The 13,354-nt window shown below is 47.4% G+C and overlaps 1 protein-coding gene across 8 annotated transcripts in view; it reads right to left on the bottom strand.

Moving 5' to 3' along the window:
* The window catches only part of TMC6 (transmembrane channel like 6), a 225,286-nt gene that overhangs the window by 10,249 nt on the left and 201,683 nt on the right, over nt 1-13,354 (bottom strand). For all 8 annotated transcript variants that reach the window (XM_086931088.1, XM_086931093.1, XM_086931095.1 and 5 more), the window contains 3 exons: nt 2,560-2,693; nt 2,285-2,461; nt 1,855-1,933 (listed from right to left, as the gene is read on the bottom strand). In XM_086931088.1, the coding sequence (XP_086787214.1) occupies nt 1,855-1,933; nt 2,285-2,461; nt 2,560-2,693 (390 nt within the window). The remainder of the gene's footprint in view (nt 1-1,854; nt 1,934-2,284; nt 2,462-2,559; nt 2,694-13,354) is intronic.

Raw genomic sequence — 13,354 nt, 5'->3', positions numbered from 1 at the left:
CTGGTGTGTCTGATGGGGCGAGGGTGTTGGAGCAGTCGTCGATCCATTGTCTGAGGTTGCGGGCGGACGTGTCGGGGTCGTTGGGGGAGCTCCGGGCGAGGGTGGTGGTTTGCTACAGCAGCGGCGGGGATCTGTTGGGTGCGGTGGTGCGTGGTGGGTTTCCAGAAGGTGAAGTGTATGCAGCGATGGTCATTCCAGTGGAGTTCTGTGGTGTGGCTGAAGGAGACGTGAGCGCATGCGGAGAAGACGGGGTCAAGCGTGTGGCCGGCAGAGTCGATGGGTGCTCTGACGAGTTGTCTGAGTCCGAGGTTAGCGATCAGGGTGGTGGAGGTGGTGTTGTGTTGTTCTCGAGGTGGAAGTTCAGGTCCCCGAGGAGGATGTAGTCTGTGGAGGCGAGGGCGTGTGTACTGACGAAGTCGGTGATGGAGTCGCTGAACTGTAATCGGGGTCCGGGTGGTCTGTAGACGAGGGTTCCTTTGAAGGTGAAGGTGGTGTTGGGATCGGTGTGGGTCTGAAAGTGCAGGTGTTCGGCGGTGCTATGGGTGTGGTCGGTGTTGGTCGAGACTCTGAGGGTGTTCCTGTGGATGATGGCGATTCCGCCTCCTTTTCCGTTGGTGCGGTCCCTGCAGGTGATGGCTATGGCGATGTCGGTGCCGAGGAGGGGTTCAGCCAGGTCTCCGTCAGGAAGTCGACGTCTGGGGAGGTTGAGTTGAGTAGGTCCCAGAGATCAATGGCATGTTTGCAGGCGGAGCGGGTGTTGAGAAGAATGCATCGGAGGTGGTTGCGCCCTTTCACGGTGAGTGAATTGATGAGTCGAGTGCTGGTGAAGCTGCAACTCCGGCAGGAGAAGGGTCCTTTGGTGTGCTTCGGGGTTGCCAGGAAACACTTGTGCACTCGTCCGGTGTTGAGTGCATGGAGGGTGTTGTCGTCATAGCGGAGACGGGTGTTGTGGCGTTCGAGGAGGCCAGGGGGTCTGGCGCTGGGCGCGGACCAGGCGCGGACGGGCGCAGACAGGCTTGCCTTAGGCGCACCAGCAGCACGCGGCCGCACAGCAGCCGCCATATAGGGGGAGGTGTGAGGGGTGAGCAGCTGGGAGGCGGGAGCGGGGAAGCGAATGGCCGAGCAGGGGGGCAGGACTGCAGGGGACGCAGCGGCAGGAAAACGGAGGGTAGAGCAGGATACAGAAACAAGAAAGGGAGTACAACAAAACAATAGTGCAAAAACAGTGAAAAAGAATAGAAAAACAGGAGAAAAAACAACTATTAGCAGTGCAGGGGCACAGGCACAATTACAGCAGGCTGACAGAACAAGGGACCGAACAAGCGTAGAGAGGGTACGGCCTTGAACCGTCAGGCCAGTGGCAGGAGCGGGCTCGGGGGCACGACACACAGGTGGTTCTGTGTGGCTTCGGGAGCAACCTGAGGACACAGAGTCTAAATTTGTAAGGACTTCAGCCAGATTTTCTGACTTGGTGCACATGAAAGGTATTGTGTGATTAATTTGGGATGTGCATTTTCTGGAGTCACTTTCTTTGTAATTATTCAATGGGGTTATATAAACACTAATTTCTACATAATCCAGTATTTCGTTTTTAATCCTGTGAGTAGGTCCTGAATCAGGAAGAAAAATGGTTAGTTGCTAAGAATGCTGGTACCTATGATTGAGGAAGCATGGTGCAAATTGTTTTCTCATTCACTAGGGGTGGAGTGGTTCATGCCTTGAAGCCACAAAGCTCAAAATAGAAATCTAGGTCTAGTATGCAGGGCCTTAACAAGATTATTGTGTCCTAGTCTCTCTACTCAGAACACTCATTTAGCAATGCAGTGAGACTCCCATAGTAGCATTCATACTCACATTAGCGATCTGCTCCTTGAGTAGACAGATTATCTTCCGCTGCCCATTAACCACCTGGATGTGAAAGTAGATGACTGCTCTGAAAATATAAACTTTCATTGTTAGCGGGTGTTACACGGCATCATCAGGCAAGAAGAAAGCTTACTGGCCTCCCATTCACTGCCTCTCCCTACAACTACTGGAATGAGCGGAGTAAACACTCTTGTACTTGTTCATTTTCTTCACCTGTTCTCCTCCTTGTTCACCTCTTACCCCCGCACATCCTCTCAGCCTCATTCATCACAGAAGATTCACAGCTGAGCTCCAGCTGCTAGGAAGATGAAGAATGCTTGCTCCTCATCTTTTGCCCAATCTCCTAGCCTATTGTGTCTTCAAGACAATATCCCCCCTTAGACTCTCAAACAAACCGCCTACATCACTCTAAACTCACAGCAGAGCTCCAGCAGCCAGGAAGATGAAGAATGTATTCTCCACTAGGTAGCGGTGGATCCAGGTGAACCAAGTAAATTTGGGGTTCGTTATCTCCAGCTGTCGAATCCAAATCTTCCCAGCCTCATAGATGGTTCCCAGAGTCTGGAAGGGGCCACATCTGTCCGACGGTTTTACCCTGAGGTGGGAAGAGATCAGAATGGAAGGTTAATTGGCAGCGCTCCTCTCCAAAGGTCTACCAGAAGAAAGCTCAGCAAGGCTTGATGTGCTACTTACGACCAAATGGTGTACGAGAGGAAGACCACAGCTCCCAGGAAGGAGGGGAAGCAGAGCAGGGTGATGAAGACTGTGGTCATGTGGGAGGCCCGCCACGGCTTGCTGGGGGATTGGCAGTTCATCATCAGGCTAGTCTAAGAACAGAAAGGGTAACATCATTTATTTCACACATATAAGTGACAGATATAAGAAGTCAGCAATCTTAGAAGGTTGAACAGTTTGGAACAATATATGGACATCACCAGGCTTATGGAAATCCAGCCAAATTCAGCCAAGCTGGCACTTAACTCAGAATAAAGGAGACCCTAAGGCAACAATAGCCTAGTACTAAACAAAAGTAAACCAATTAATTTGAAATAAGTAACCCAAGCTAGAGAACATAGGAACTCTAGCTAGACAGTAGATGAAACACCCCACTTGCCACATTGTCCCTGCAATCATGCCAGGGAGTTTACATCATAGTGCAGCAGGATGGCACAAAAGGCACATTACTGAAGGGTTACTCATGCAACCAGATCTTCATTTCTACCCAAACACAAGTCATGCAACAAACAGTGCATGCCAGTACTCCCACTACCTTCACAGCACACATTCAAATTCAAAACCTTTATTCGGTTTCCAGACACAAGAGAAAACAATAAAAGAATACATAAAATCATATCATTAAAATAAATGTCACTTAATATTAATACATTTCTAACACTTTAAGATACAAAATCATCACATGTTTGTCTAGTACTTGCTGTTGCTCAGCTCTTAGCCTAATAGTATCAACTTCAATAAAGACAAATAATTCACGAGTAATATTTTAAAATCGTTTTTCTTTCGTATAACTATATGTGGACTTTGTGAAAAAAGATGTCCTGTCAAATAACTTAATCAAATTGCAAAGTCTTACTTAATTCAAGGGACATCTTAAGAAAATGTATTATTGCCACACATATAGTGAATGATACTATTTTTTGTAAATAAATAAAGGCAGGCCTCCTTTGTCTAAAATTACAAATCAAAGGCTTTAGACAACTGAATTGCAGATATTTGTAAAATATGCACAAAAAATGGATAAAGTGCATTGAGCTTCGCAAAGAGATATCACTACAGGGGCAGACTCTTGGGTCTGTAGACCAGTGACCCATTGTCAGGCAAGCTACAAGTATATAGTATTAAGCTGAAACAAGGTCAGTAAAAAAGGGTCATATGATTTAGTCAACCTTTGGGGGCATTTCTGGCGAAACTGGCTCTCACTTACCAGCCCCAACACTCTGCTCCTGCTGCCCTGTGGTCACCGTCGCTGCCGCGGACAATCCCAACGCGTGGCCGCAGAGGAGGGGACTACAGTTCCCAGCTTGCCTGGCAGCCTTGACGACGCTCACTTCCGCCCGGAGGCGTAGATAGGAGAGTCGCTCCCTCCGTGTCGCGGGACGTGCGCGGGCGGCGCCGGGAGAAGCCCGGGACAAGGGCGGGCAGTTTGTGGCAGTCGGGGGCAGGAGGAATCAGGGTTGGGCCACCCCCCTGAAATCATCCAATGGGTAAGCGCAAAAACACTGTTACGGCCGAAGAGGGGGGAAAGAAGGCAAAGGTGCCGAGACATTCAGAGTCCATCATCTCTTATCTGTCATCTGCGGTGGGTGTGCTTTCTAAGGAAATTGCAAATGCTGAACTAGAGCTGGGTTTGTCTGCCACCCCACCACCAAAATCTGCACACACCACCGTCCCCGAACATGTGCCTCACATCCCCATAGATCCGGAGGTGGTCATATTAAATGCTAATATGCCTGTGGTACAAACTGTCTGCCCCTCATCTGGCGACATGCCGGCCTTGGATTTGACAGAGAGTACCCAAATCCCTGGTCAGGCATCTAAATGGAACACTAAGAGGAAGAAGAAATCAGGGGGCAACCCAATCCCTCCCCCTGGGACTGATGCCAATCTTGGAGGTCAGCTAGAGGCATTGTTTTCTGCCCGAATTGAGCCTTTGTTAGTGGGTATTGCTAAGGACATCGTTGATACATTGAACACTTGCCTTGCCGGCCTATTGACGAAATGTTCACTAATTGACAAACTGTTTAAAGATCTTACCCCAGTCCCTTTTTCAATTAGAGGGGTATCCCCGTCTGACATTTCCAAAGGCAATCTGATGACTTCCTTAGCATGTTCAGTCAAAATAATCACACTAATTTCAAGCTTATCTTACTAGGAGATTTTAATGTTCACCCTTGCAGAGATCTGTGTTTTTTTGGAGAACAGGTGGGTCCGTTGGGCACAGGGGCCCCCCATTTTAAGCATACCAAGTCAGGGGAGGCCCTTGAGGAGTTGCTTGCTAACCATAACCTGTACGAAGCCTGCATTACTGAGGGAAGGGTAAGAACTGTCACGTATAAAGGATCTGTCCCCGTCTCCATTCTAGATTATATTTTCCTGACTCAGGGTTGTGTCCTATAATGCAATAGTCTCTACTTATAGTGACCACAACCCGGTTTTGCTTAAAGTGCTCTGGGGAGACTATATGCTCTGGGGAGACTATATAGAAACCAAGTCTCGCCCTGGTGTTCCGGGGCCTGCCTTAAGCCCCACAGACCCAGGGAGAAGGCTTAAATGGGCAAATGTAGTCCCCGGGAACTTCATGGATGAATTACTCCCTACCATTGAGGGGTATATGGCCATTTGCCAGGATCACCTCGCCACACCTCATGAGGTTATGGGGCCTTTGAATGCATTTGTGCTCCCAGGGGAGGAAGAAGCAACATAGATGGTTTGACGTCAAGTGCTCCAAAGCCCATAAGGCGTTAATGGCAGCCTTAAAAACTAACCCGAGAGATAGGATAGCGGTGGCCTCCCTAAGAAAAGAATACAAGGCCAAAATCAACGGGAGGAAAAAGGACATAAAAACATGGCAAAAATTACTGTCCAGTGATGTACTTGGCGACAGTTCTCAGTTCTGGGCCACAGTCAATCAACCCTTCTTTTCAGATGTGGACAACACAGTCTTGGATTGTGTTATCCCAGATGACAAGTGGCTTAGCCACTTTAGAGCGGTGTATGGCGATAAGGAATCTGGCACCCCTAAGAACCCGTGGGTGGCCGCAGAGTGTGCACCCCTATCTTTTAACTTAGCCGAGGTGGAGAGAGCTATCCTGGAGACATCCAAGAAGAAATACCCTGGGCCGGATGGGGTCCCGGCCGATTTTTACAGGCATTCCCCAAAACTCTGGGCAGAGGTCCTAACCCACGTTTTCACAGCTGCAAATGGTAATGTTCTCCCTAGTAGCTGGTCTACATCAATCATCGTGCCAATATTCAAAAAGGGCCAACGTGACGATCCAGGGTGTTATAGGCCCATTTCTCTCCTAGACTCTGCAATAAAGATCTTAGGCAGAGTCTTACTCTATAAACTTAGAGGAAACATCGAGAGGAATGGAGGCTTATCAAACACTTCAGGGAGAAGAGAGGCACCCTGGACCAGTGCTCCAACCTACACTTGTTAATATCTAAATAAACGGTTGCCAAGGAGGGGTCTTTGTTTCTGGCTTTCATGGACCTCTCCTCGGCCTTCGACTTAGTGAACAGGTTGAAACTGTGGGATGTCCTATTGGAGTCTGGGGTTGACAAACCGCTTGTGAATTTTATGGCATCCCTCCACCAGGAACTGTTTGCTACAGTGCGGGTCACCAAGGAGGGTAGGTGTACCAGCCGTTTGAAGTCGGAGAGAGGAGTGCGACAGGGCTGCATCCTGGCCCCCCTCCTCTTTACTATCTATATAAATGGCCTGGGTAAACATCTTGAGGCAGTGGAGGGGGATGTTCCGCGTGTAGGAGAAGTTAGAATCCCGGCTCTCCTATACGCAGACGATGCAGTCCTGATAGCACGTACTGGGCTGGGCCTTCAGCGTTTATTGGACTCATTTGGTGCCTTTATGGACCAACTGGATCTAAAAATCAATGCGAAGAAATCCCATACGATGGTGGTGGGCTGCCACAGAAACAAGGGTAAACTTACACCCTTCTCTTGTAAGGGAGAGGTAGTGTCTAGGGTGACAGCTTTTCCCTACCTCGGGGTTACCTTCCATGAGAAGGGCTTGTGGGAACCCCAAATCAAGATAAAGAGTTTATCATTGGTGAGAGCCACTTCAGCGCTTATGGGGTTTGCTAACAGGTTAGGGGCCAGGCCCATGGAGGCCCTTTTAAAAATGTATAATTCCAAGTGCATTTCAATTGTCATGTATGGGTCCCCACTATGGGGGTATGTGTCACAGGAAAAAATTCAAACAGTGGAAAATAAGTTCCTGAGACTTCTTCTTTCCGTCCCCCAGTCCATCCCCACCTTCTCGATTCATGGGGAGGTGGGTTTAGACTATGTAACTGATAAACCTAGATTGGCTCCTTTAATATTCTGGTTGAAGACATGGCTTAATGAAGAACTAACACTTAACCGTGCTATTCTGTATGATGTTATGTCTCTGGACCACGCTAAGAGAATACCCTGGCTGGAGTATGTTAGATACACCTTTTTACAGCTAGGTTGACCAGAATTATTTAATTCCCCATTTTGCATTGGAAGGGAGGACATTAACTGGACTAAAATGCACTTTATGGATAAGGCTAGATTGGCTCGCGAGGAGCAAGAACTGATTAAACCAACTGTCAGATCACATTATATGTTATTAATTTCTCCTTTTCTTGAGCCTTACCTCAGAATTGTAACCAAGCCCTTCCACAGATACCTGTTAACCAAATTTAGATTTAATTTAATCCATTACTTTTTAGGTAGTTATCAATCCTGGAGCAAACCAGAAGGGGGTCCCCCTTGTAAATGCGATGAATTCTCCCCACAGGACACCAAGCATTTTATTATGTTTTGTGGTTTATATTCGGACCCTAGGAAATACTTGGACCAATTTTAATAGAAGCCGGCTATGTTCAAGTCAGGCCGGCTCTAGTTTACCTACAGTCCTTGGGCAGTACCCCCATCATATTTGGTGTGGCTGGTTTTTTAGTGGCGGCTTATAGAACCAAAACAAAAATGGTGACATCGAGGGGCTTTGTATAGTTTTGTAGAGTCAGCAAACACAATACGGTGGAGGGGGACCTAGGGGAGATTTAAAGACCAGGCTCTGGGTACTATCCCCAACAGAACCAATAAACAACAAAGGTACCAGAGGGTCTCAGGTAAACGTGCCCATAAACACAAAAAAAACAGTCAAGAACTCACCCCTACAACCAGGTTATGTCACAGAGAGCTCTCCGTGGATGAGGAAAAATACCCATCAGTCACCATTCGGATCCGCCCTTCATCATTTGGGATTTTATCCGTACCACCCGTCAGAGAATTTTGGTACTCTCCTAAGAGGTCAACCCGGTGGTAGGGGGTAGCCTCACTAGAGTAGAGAGATGACAGTGTGGTATACCACTCGATGTAGGTGAGTGGTGGAAAAAGATGGGACTGGGGTGTGCAGTGCAATAGAAGGTGTAAAGGAGAGAAACCAAAAGAAGTGGGTTTAAAATTGGTTAAGAATAAGCACCAAACAAAAATTTATTTCAATTGTGCTTACCCTACCAATGTTAAAATCAGTGCGCCCGCTGACTGTCTAATTATGTGGACAGCCTCAGGACAAGGGATGGTCGACTAGTTTCAGCATATAAAGGACTGATTTTGTCAATGCTTTCTTCAGGACCAAAAAACTAAAATATAAAAGCTACTACACCAAGTGAACAAAGTCGCACCCTAGAAACAAAACAAGTGCATACAGTCACCTGTACGTTCTGGGTGTCCTTACTATCTGTGCAAGACACTGTGGGAAGAAGGTGAGGAGAAGGTTTTAAAATGATATATGGGCTGAGTGGTCCAACCATCAAGTATGATTTGGATTTAAACTAAACTATTTTTTAAAAAATGCACTACCTGAATGCAAACGAGAATTAGGTACATTTGGGTCACAAGTTTGTTATACCAAATGCTAGTGAACTCTTACCTTAACATGTAAGGTCAGATGGCCTCACCCCACCTGGCTGTGGCTCAGGGGAAAATGAAGCACCGCTCTGGAAAACATGTAATACACACATTAACACATAAAATGCACGCAATATGGACAAGGCTCCCAAAGCTAACAATAGCAGAGGATAAATGGTCATCTAGACCAATCCGAGTAACTGGATGTAAAAACAGGTAAGCCCAGCGTAGGTAGACAGCCCTGTTGTAAATATGATAGCAATGGCGTGTGGGTTCACCTCACCTAACCGCCGGTACTCCTGGCCGGCGTCCTGGCCATCTGGGGAGGTACCGACAGGTGGTGGGGGAGTGTTAATAAACCTTGCCGTAATTGGAGAAAAGGTCACGTGGGGTACTCACTCGTGTCTGCTGATCGGCATTTGTTCCCGTAAAATGGTGCAACTGTGTGCTGCCGAGTTAGCCCAATCAGCAGCAGACAAGGCGAAGGTACAATCACACCAGCGCCGCTATTGGGAGCGCGGCGGTGTGACGCGTATAACTCGCGTGTTCCAATTGGGCAAAACCCCGTCTAGAACATTCCTCCTATTGGATGACAGATGGGCTTAACGTCTATTGGGTGTCATATCGGTTGTTTGTTACCAGGCCCGCCTCCGTCTCCTAAGCGACGGGGGCAAACAGAAACACACAAACAAGGCAGTGACACGTGCTAGAAATGCACAGAGATGTTAACTACACATTAGATGTAGATGCAATGCGCTAATGATGTAAATGCGCTATCTGCCTCAGACCGAAGGGGCACTTAATGGACTATAGCGTATCTAGTCCAGGAATAGCGTGTCTAGTCAACCTATACTGGTTGCAGGCAAAGAGGGATCTAACACTAGTAACGAGGGCATGATATTAGTAACCAAAAAATAGGCGCTAACAATCTTAAAGCGCTGAGTACCTAAGACAGACAGAGTATTCTCTAAATTACAGGATGTCTAGTCAAAATACTATGGTTACTGGGCAGATGTTAGAGCTACAGAACATGTTTCAGCTGAAGACCTAGCAGAAAACAGAGTACCACCCTAGGCTGTTGGTTTGAGGCCAAGTATAAAAAATGCATAAGATGGCCCATGATTCACCCATATGAACAGAGGCCTAAGGGCTTGATGTAATATTCTCCGGGGGACTGGTGTAAATATCTCCCTCTGGCTACGAATCATACAAGCAGTACAGTATTAAACAGAGCTCTGGCAAGACAGTATTGCGATCACAGAGAAGACCAGGGAATTTCGTCATTCAGTCCCTCTCTGTGTGTCTTCAGTTTGAGGACCCATCTCTGTTCTTTTCTGAGCAAATAATTAGCCACGTCTGTGGTGTGCGCTGGAATGAACGGCTGTTCGAGGACAGTCCATTGAAATTCTGTGGCTTTATGTTTCGCTTCAAGAAAATGGGCAGTCAGTTTGGTGGCTTGTCTCGCACACCGGATCGTGCTCTTGTGCTCCGAAATACGTATGCGGACCTTCCTTGTTGTCATGCCCACGTACCTGTAACCACATGGGCAGGTAATAAGATAAATCACGTGGTCACTGTTGCAGTTGGTAAACTTAACTTGCTTCCATGGTCTGGTGGTTCCTATATCTATTTCCAGCGACTTCTTAGTCTGTGCACAGACCTGGCAACTGCCACAGGGGTGATGCCCCTGAACAGGAGGTAGGTTCCACAATGTGCCAGCCGCTCTGGGCATTTCCTCACGTGGCCTGGTGTGAACCAGTCGGTCCCTTAGATTTGGGCCCCTCTTAAAAGAGACAAGCGGGCGGGGAAGCGTAAGGCGCCCGGAGTTCAATATAGGCCAGTGCTTCTTAACCGCCCTCTGAATGCCATTTGAAAGACTCCCAAATGTGTGGACAAACGTGAGCCGATCTAGGTCAGGTTTGGGAGGTCTCGGTTCCAAAAGGGCTTCCCGGTTGTTGTTCTTTGCCCTTTTCATAGATCTCTTCACTAGTTTGGGTGGGTAGTTGCGAGCCACAAGTTGTCTGCTTAGATCTTCAGAGTGTTTCTCAAAAGCTGCCCCTGTGGAACAATTCCTCTGTAGCCGTAAGAATTGACTGAAAGGGAGGCTCTCCCTGAGTGCTCGTGGATGGTTACTGTCGAACAATAACAGGGAGTTCCTTGCGCTGGGCTTTCTATGAAGCTCTGATTGTAGGCCATGTGATCCTGCTGTTATAAGAAGATCCAGAAATGCTAATTGTGTTCGACCAATCTCGATGGTAAATCTGAGATGATTATTTCTGTTATTGAGCCAGCCCAAGAATTCAAGGCAGCTCTCACTCGAACCTCGCCACACAACGAAAACGTCGTCAATGTACCTTTTCCAGGTTTTCAATTTATCAATAAAAGGATTGGTCTGGTTAAGTACATGACTTTGTTCAAAGGAATGAACGTACAGATTCGCCAGACTGGGGGCGTAAACACTCCCCATACTGGTCCCTGAGGTTTGAAGGTAAACCTGATCCTCGAATTTGAAAAAGTTTTGCTTCATGGCCAGTGTGGCACAGGCCATTATGAATGAGACAGGAGTGATGCTGTTGAGCTCCCTGGACTCTAGAAGTTGGTGTATCACGTCCAGGGTCTCATCCTGTGGGATGGAGGTATAGAGTGCCTCAACATCAAATGAAACTAGGAGGTCCGTTTCTCTATCAAACTCTATATTGGGTAACAATCTGAGAAGGTCGGTGGTATCCTTTAGGTAAGTGGGCATTTCCTGCACCATGGGTCTCAAGAAATGGTCCACAAAGGTGGAGAGGGGTTCAAGGGCTGACCCTATCCCGGAAATGATGGGACGTCCCGGGGGGGGGGTCTTTGCTCCTTGTGAACCTTGGGTAAGGTGTAAAAGTAAGGCATTCTGGGGTGCTCGCTGCAGAGATATTTGGCTTCGGCAGGGGTGATCCATCCCTCAGTGGAGGCTTCTTCCACCATGGTTTTAATATTCATTGTCAGCTCATCAGTGGGATCATAATTGACTGGGATATAGGATTGTCTCATATTCAATTGTCTAAGGCACTCAGTTCTATACACTTGTGTGTCCATTATCACAATGGATCCGCCCTTGTCAGCTGGCTTTATTGTTAGATTTTCGTTATCTGTCAAGGACTTCAGTGCTGTATGTAGAGTTTTAGGCAAGTTGTTAAAAACTCTATGATTAGTGCTGAAGAGGTCATCCATTTCTTTTTCTAGAGCTTGTTCATAAGCCAGTACCTGGGGAGGCATCAGATGGGTCGGGGGAGTGAAAGTAGACTTGCACTTCAATCCAGTGTTGGCATCTTCTTCACTCTGCATGTTCTCTTCCTTGTCCGCGAAGAAGAAGTGTAGTCTTATTTTTCTCAGAAACTTGGATAGTTCTAGCCTGGTTTCAAACTCATCATTGTGGTGAGTAGGCACAAAGCCTAAACCTTTGTTCAAGGCCTCCTCCTCCTGTTGTGTCAGAACATGGCTGCTCAGATTGATGACTATACTGGCGCTGCACTGCTCTGTCCGGTCTCCTTGTTCTTGGAGGAGTTGCTCCTCAGCGTTCTCCCTTCTGTTGATGTTGATGGGGGCTGAAATGCACTTGGGGCTGTGTGTTCCCTCTCTTCCTGCCTCGGGATCTGCCTCGGCCAAACCCTAAAAAAGGCTGCCCATTAAAGTTGTTTGCCTGAAAATTGCCGGGGAAGTTAGGCATATTAGGACCCATAGGCTGTGGGAACGGGCCCGGTTGTTGTGGTGGGAAGAAAGGGTGCATCCCTCCAAAGTGCCAGGGATGAGGTGACCACCACTGTTGTTGTTGTTGGTTGCCCCTCCAATTATTTCTGAAATTCCTCTTACCCTGGCCCCTGCCTCGTGGGTAGGAATTGTCACTACCGGTATCGCTGCCTGACGAATTATCGCCGGAGCTGGATGTACTATAGGATGAACCTTTTCTGCGGGTGTTATTACCAAAGTCTGGGGGAGTGTAGGTGTCACTAGAATAGGGATAGATCCTCTCGAACTGAAATTTATCAAGATCTTTTTTGAATTTATCCATCTTGACCGAGAGGGTATGTTCTCTGAAGTCTCTGTTATTTTTGTTTGTTTCATCTAAGTTTTTACTAAAGACCTTCGGAGCAATTGTGGTTTTAATCTTAGATTCTAGGACCTGAATTTCTACAAGCATAGTGTCAGCTATGCGTTTAGACGTTTGAATAATCAAGATCAACCAGTCTCTGGTGCACCTCCAAGCGATCAAAGCCCAGTTTTTTAGAAACTCTCTGTCATTAAGAAACAATCTAGGGGTGTTGGTCACTATGAGACCTGTCGGTGCACAGTCATTCCGTAGGTATTGAGCCATAATAGTGCCATGCGTGGCTGTCCTTGTTTGTGATTTCTTCAGAATTAATAGTTTGCCCCAATCGTCCTCACTCACAACGACTGTGGGCCCGGACGAATCTGTTAGATCAGGATGTTCAGCCAATGCTGCTTGAAGGTCAGCATCGGAAAAAGATAAACCATGATTTTCCGCCATGTCAAAGGGGGTGTCTCATATAGCGTGCAAAGAATGATCCAGAGTGGTGAAAAAGGCTCAAATCACAAATGTGTGATGAACCACCTCTACGATAAAAATAATTCGTAGAAAATACAAGGTCCGCAGTTGCAAAACTGCACTAAACAGCAAACACAATACGGTGGAGGGGGACCTAGGGGAGATTTAAAGACCAGGCTCTGGGTACTATCCCCAACAGAACCAATAAACAACAAAGGTACCAGAGGGTCTCAAACAGGAACTGAGCTCGGAGGAGGCGCACCCGCCGAACGCGCTGGAGGAGCCAAAACACGGCTTCGAGTACTT

Source organism: Lissotriton vulgaris, chromosome 7, assembly GCF_964263255.1.
Source record: "Lissotriton vulgaris chromosome 7, aLisVul1.2, whole genome shotgun sequence".
Lineage (NCBI taxonomy): Eukaryota > Metazoa > Chordata > Amphibia > Caudata > Salamandridae > Lissotriton > Lissotriton vulgaris.
Note: the sequence above shows the minus strand (reverse complement) of the source record. Positions and strands in the feature narration are given on the sequence as shown.